Source organism: Chlorocebus sabaeus, chromosome 21 (assembly GCF_047675955.1).
Source record: "Chlorocebus sabaeus isolate Y175 chromosome 21, mChlSab1.0.hap1, whole genome shotgun sequence".
NCBI classification, from domain to species: domain Eukaryota; kingdom Metazoa; phylum Chordata; class Mammalia; order Primates; family Cercopithecidae; genus Chlorocebus; species Chlorocebus sabaeus.
The window spans coordinates 101,832,058-101,838,057 of record NC_132924.1 but is presented as its reverse complement, the minus strand read 5'-3'; the positions used below and the strand labels follow the sequence as shown (position 1 = coordinate 101,838,057).

The window sequence follows — 6,000 nt, the reverse complement described above, 5'->3', positions numbered from 1 at the left end:
GGAAGCCCTGTACGTCTTCCCAGTGTGGTTTAGAGCTGCTCACCCTGATTCTCCCTGATTCCTTTCTGTAAAATGGGGATGGAGGTGCCCCCATTCTTCATAAGGGAAGTAATAAGTGCTCATACCTCTGTGCCAGGCACCATGTGGTACTAACACTTACAAACACTCCATGAAGTGGGTGCTGTTAGAACTCCAGTCACAGCTCAGAAAAATCAGTCACCAAAAGTGAAGTGACCTGCCAGAGGCCCCAGAGCAGAAAGCATGAGCTCCAGGATGTGCCATGGCAACCCTGCCGGAGTTTGTGCTCTGAACCGTCCCACTAACTAGCCCTCTGCAGGACTTGCCTTCCAGAGGCACCCAGTCACAAAGCCACTTTCCTTAAACCTGCCAGGAATAGCGCTGCCGCTTCCTTGTTCCTATTCTGGCTGGCTGGCCCTGGCTTTCCTCTGTGACCCCAGATCCAGGCACTGAGGCCAGGTCTTAGAGTGGCCTTACAGCCTCTCCACCGCCTGTGGCAAAGGCTCAGGCCCACTAGGGGCCCAGACCCTGGGGCAGAGAAGCTGCCCTCTCCTTACTGAAGCTTTAAGCTCTGTGGAGAGTGGGTTGGGGAGACCTCAGTCCCCTCCTGGGCTAGGGGGAGGGGTGGCTTCTGACTTCTGGTCTTTATGGCAGGGAGGGAGAGCTTTGGAAGGGTTCACAGCTCCACCCTCAATGTCCCTTTTTGCCTGTGAGCTTCGCCTGCGAGATCCAACCCTCTGCTTCCCAGCTGCAAGGAGGAGTTTCCCAGCCCTGTGGGCCCACAGGGATGGCTGTCCTCACTTCCTCCCTTTGGCCCCCTCCGCCTGCTGAGCCCAGGGCCCAGCCCTGCCCCCTACCCAGGCTCACCCCACAGCCAGGCCTGAGCTCAGGCGTGGGAAATGGGGCTGAGACCAGCCAGTGAAGAGTGGCCTTGGCATTTGGGGCCAAGCCTGAGACTATTGGAGTGGGAAGGGGTGTTGAGTGGAGTCCAGGAAAGAAACTTATAGGTGGAGAGAGGAATACACTGGTCATGTCCATGATTTCAGAGATGAGGACTACTTATTGTTATTATTTGTTATTTACTGAGCATTTACCATGTGTCTACCGACTCTAAATTCTTATATAATCTCACTTAATGCTTACTGCAAGTCTATAAAGTAGATGTGGTGATCCCCAGTTTACAGATAGGGAAATTGAGGCGCAGAGAAGTTGGTGGTCTAAAGCCACGTGGAATTGGCTGAGCAGGGATTTAAACCCAGCTCAGTCTGCTGCTTCTGTAAACTTGTGAGAGAGGAAAAATCCATCTGGAAACTCCAGGCGATGGAGTAACTTAAAGGGGCAGGGAGACTGTCCAGGAGCCCCAGAGGGGTGGACTTGGGTTTATTTTCTTTTCGGGATCTCCTCCTGGATCTTAAGCGGAGACAGGGCCTGCACCCCTGTTGGGCTTCCTGCGAGCTGGAGCTGTTCTCTGGGGTCAGGACCGGCCGGGCCGTGGAGGGTGGAGGTATCCATGGGAAAGGCGCGCGCGGTGGGGGTTTGAGCCCTCCCTGAACAAAGCCTGGGTGGGAGCGGCCTGTGTGTCCCCACCCCGCCTCCCTCAGCGCCTGCTGAGCCGCGACGACAGACGACGGCAAGCGAGGCGGAGCTAGCATGGCCGGGGCCGGGGCCGCTGCGCTGTCCCTTCTCCTGCAGCTCGGGGGCCTGGCGCTGGCCGTGGGCGCGGGCGCGGGAGGTGAGTCCAGCCGCGGGAGACTTGGGGTCCGGCCAGGTGCGCCCCCTGCCTCCTATCAGCCCGGCCTGAGGGGGCCGAGCAGGGCCGGGCTGCTTCTCTTAGCCCTGCCTGAAGTTCACACGCCTCCCTGGCCAGCCCGGTCCTCCCCGTCGGGGGAGCGAGCAGGGTTGGGAAGACCGCGGCCAAAGCAGGGGGTTCAGGAGCGGGGGGTTCCTGCAGCCGGCGGCGGGAGAGAGCGCGGCTGCCCTGGCATCTGGGAGTCTGAAGTTAATTATTTGTCTTGACGAAGGAGGGGGAGAAAGCAGGCCCGCTGTGGAAGCTGACTTTGAGTCTGTGTCTGGCCCTCCCTGGAGCGGGACAAGCGGGAATGGAGGGCTCGGTGCCGGCAGGGGGCCAGGGGAGGCTGAGAGGGGAGCCCGGTACAGTTCCTTGGGGACCAGTCAGGTTTTGCCACTCGGAGCTCTTTCTGCAGGTCTCTCCAGGCAAGGCTGGCCCTAGCTTCACCTAGGGGTACCAGAGGATCCAGCTTCTCCCGGACTCCTTCTGCCTGCCTGCTTAAGCAGAACTGGAAGAGGGGCCTGGGAGGAGGGGCCCTGGGCAGCAGGGTGAGGTCCCACGGGAGTCCAGATTGGGTAGAAGGTTTCAGATGCTGACACGCCCTTTGTGGCCGCCCTCTGTGTGCTTGGGAAGGACTGAGACCGAGTGCCATTCCGGGTGACTGGATGCCCAGTACAGGGATGGAGATGGGAAAGGGTACCTGGGGTTTGGGGGCCAACATCCGCCCAGGGTGCGGGGTCGGAGTTAGAATCCCTGATATGAGCGGGCGGTAGCGGGGCTGGAAAGGTGGGCGGTGCTTGTGATCCGTTCCAGCGGGACTTACTCCTGGGAGACTTCAGCTGTGTGATTGAGAAAGGTCGAGTGGAGAAAAGGAACGCAGATGGAGGCACGGACAGGGCTTTGCCTTCTGAATGGAGAAGGTGGAGAGAGGAGAAGCGGGGGATGGATTAGGGGACAACTCAGACAATAAAATAGGGGAGCTGAGTCCCAGCTTTCTGGCTTAAGTAACTGAGTAAGTGGGATGGCATTAACCAAGCCAGGGAACTTGGGGCAAAGCAAGTTCAATTTTAACCTAGAATCCCCTCCACCTTTGATGGTGACAGTGAGTGACATTGTTCTCCTATCTCACAGGCCTAGTGTCTGTGAGAAACCCTTTTAAGCCACTCCAGGCCTGGCCTCACTAATGAGCTGCCATGGTGGGAAAGACCCAGCCCTCTCCCTCCTCCTCTCTCTGTTCCTGTTGCATCCCGCTCCAGACCCTCCACTCCCCTGCCGATCCCTGCCTGGAGGAGGGACCCATGTCTGCCTCCTCCCCTCCTGCCTTTACTTTCCTGGCTGCAGGAGAAGGATCAAAGTGAAAAGGTGAAAGTGACCATCCCCAACCCCAGGTCAGCGCTCAGAGGTGCCCTGTCCCCCTTTCCTGGACATAGTGTCTTCTAGAATCAGGGACAGGCTGCCTTCACTGGATCTGTTGTGTTCAAAGCTAGTGGAGGCCTTGCCAGCACCTTTCTCAAACCCTTCAGGAAATGCAGCCAAGTCCCACTTTTGGAGCCCACCACACCCATTGTGGGGGCCCCCAGGACCCCCTGTCACAAGCCTGGAAAACTGTGCTCAGGGTTGAGAGCAGGACCAGGGGGAGCAGTTGTCCTTCCCTCAGCACTTTCTCCAAAAGTGATGGCTTTTCTGACAGGTGTAGACAGAGAGTCAGGGGATGGGAGCTGCTCGTGTTCTCCCTGAAAAGACTCCCAGCCAGACCCCAGGCCCCTGAAAACAGCTCCACCTGGCACATGTCTGTGGCCTTCCCCTGCGTTTCAGCCTGTGCTGGTTTCCAGGCCCTCCCAGCATGACATGTCAGCTTCCCAACCATCCCTGGCCAAGCCCCTGGCCCAAGAGAGGTGGGATGATCCTGACATGCTCACCATGGCTGGGGACATCAGCCGGGGCAGGCTGCAGGGCAGCCCTGCTCCAGAGACTGCTCTGTGTCCCCCTGGTGGGTCGGGGGGCCTGTGGCTCACCCAGACAAGCGGGAGAAGCTGGTCTGGGCCACATTTGTCCACTCAGAACTTCCTTCCCCTTCTTCCATGCCCTCGCCTCCAGCTTTCACTCCCCAACCCTCACAGACCACATCTCCTTCCCTGGATGGTGGGTGGGCAAGTGGACAGGGTGGGGTGCACAGGATGACCCCCTTCCCCTGTGGGTCAGAAGACAGAACCCAGGAAATGTGGCCAGGCCAGCCCCTCACCCTCAGGCCCACATAGGATTCTTGTGCCCTTCAGGTGGGACTGTCCCCAAGGAGCCCCCTGGGCAGCAGATACCTGTCCACTCCTCAGCCCCTGCTGGGGACCCCCAGGAGCAGTGGCTCCCCCTGCGAGAGTGGCTGGGGCGGCTAGAGGCTGCAGTGGTGGAACTCAGAGAACAGGTACCATGGAGACAGGGCTGGTTTGCATTGAATGGGGAGGGCTTCTCATAATGGGAAGGAGGGAAGAAGTTAGCCTTGGAGGGGGGTTCCTAAAATAGAGCTTTTTTTCATTGCACATGGAAAGGAAAGGCTCTTATCTGAACAATTTCCTTCCTTCTTTTCTTTTCTCCTTCCTTCCTTTCTTCCTTCCTTCCTTCCTCTCTCTCTCTCTCTCTCCTTCCTTCCTTCCTTCCTTCCTTCCTTCCTTCCTTCCTTCCTTCCTTCCTTCCTTCCTTCCTTCCTTTCTTTCTTTCTTTCTTTCTTTCTTTCTTTCTTTCTTTCTTTCTTTCTTTCTTTCTTTCTTTCTTTCTTTCTTTCTTTCTTTCTTTCTTTCTTCTTTCTTTTTTGTGAGATGGAGTCGCTCTCTGTCACCCAGGCTGGAGTGCAGTGGCACGATCTCAGCTGCCTGCAACTTCTGCCTTCTGGGTTCTAGTGATTTTTGTGCTTCAGCCTCCTGAGTAGTTGGGACTACAAGTGTGTACCACCATGCCGGCTAATTTTTGTATTTTTAATAGAGATAGGATTTCACCATGTTGGCCAGGCTGATCTCGAACTCCTGGCCTCAGGTGATCTGCCTGCCTCAACCTCCCCAAATGCTGGGATTATAGGCGTGAGCCACCATGCCCGGCCTGAACAATTCTTAACATTTATTCTTCCATACAAATGAAGAACCTCCAGGCTATTTGTTTTGTCAGTTCATGTTTCATGCTGTTCCATGTATTTGGGAAATGTTATGGAATGTGTTCTATATAAGGCATCATCAAGAAATATTTTGGATGGGTAAAGATGTCTTTAATTCTTGGGGCAAGGGTTGGGTCCCCATTTTGCCCAAAGAAGAGAATGGGGCTCATGCTCCCCTGAGAACGGTGATCGTTTGAGTTGGATGCTGACTGAGGGGGACCCATCTCTGCTCTGGAACTGGCAAACTTCTTTCTCATCCTGCCTCATTTTCACACCCCTCATCTCTGCTGGAGATGGTGGGGACACTGAGCCAGTGCCTGCTATTCCATCTCCTTCCTCCAGAATAAGGACCTGCAGATGAGGGTGAGGCGGCTGGAGTCCTGTGAGTGCCACCCTGCATCTCCCCAGTGCTGGGGGCTGGGGCGTGCCTGGCCCGAGGGGGCGCGCTGGGAGCCTGACCCCTGCACAGCCTGCGTCTGCCAGGATGGGACCGCTCACTGTGGCCCCCAAGCCCACCTGCCCCATTGCGGGGGTAAGTGCCACCCTATCCGCCCACCGGGGCCACCTAACGGCCTGCAGATGGCATGGGGTGCTTGAGTGACACTGCTGTCTCCTCAGGCTGCAGCCAGAATGGCCAGACCTACGGCAACGGGGAGGCCTTCTCCCCAGACGCCTGCACCACCTGCCGCTGTCTGGTGAGCTCCCAGGACCCACCTGGGATGTCCCTCACCTTTCTGCCTCTCTTCAGCTACCTGTCACTACAATGTGGCACTCCAGATGTCACATAATGGGCTCTGCCTGCCACTCCCACACATTGCCACGGTGGCTTTCAGTTGATTTCAAGTAGGAAAAGGAGCTCAACACCCATGGACACTGGGGGGCCCTCCAGCCACTCAATTCAGACCCGGCCAACAGCGGCGTGGAGGGCAGAGAATGTATTAGGTTGGTGTAAAAGTAATTGCAGTTTTTGACATGACTTTAAATGGCCAAAAAACCGCAATTACTTTTGCACCAAGTTAATAGTTGCTTGTCCTCCTGTGTCACCTCCCACTCT

The 6,000-nt window shown here is 56.6% G+C and overlaps 1 protein-coding gene across 7 annotated transcripts in view; it reads left to right on the top strand.

Annotated features, from left to right (window-relative positions):
- Positions 1-1,637: 1,637 nt before the first annotated feature.
- KCP (kielin cysteine rich BMP regulator) overlaps positions 1,638-6,000 on the top strand; it is a 35,458-nt gene continuing 31,095 nt past the window's right edge. For all 7 annotated transcript variants that reach the window (XM_073009325.1, XM_073009328.1, XM_073009326.1 and 4 more), the window contains exons 1-4: positions 1,638-1,750; positions 4,084-4,226; positions 5,289-5,478; positions 5,565-5,641. In XM_073009325.1, coding sequence (XP_072865426.1) covers positions 1,669-1,750; positions 4,084-4,226; positions 5,289-5,478; positions 5,565-5,641 — 492 coding nt within the window. In that variant the 5' untranslated portion in view covers positions 1,638-1,668. The remainder of the gene's footprint in view (positions 1,751-4,083; positions 4,227-5,288; positions 5,479-5,564; positions 5,642-6,000) is intronic.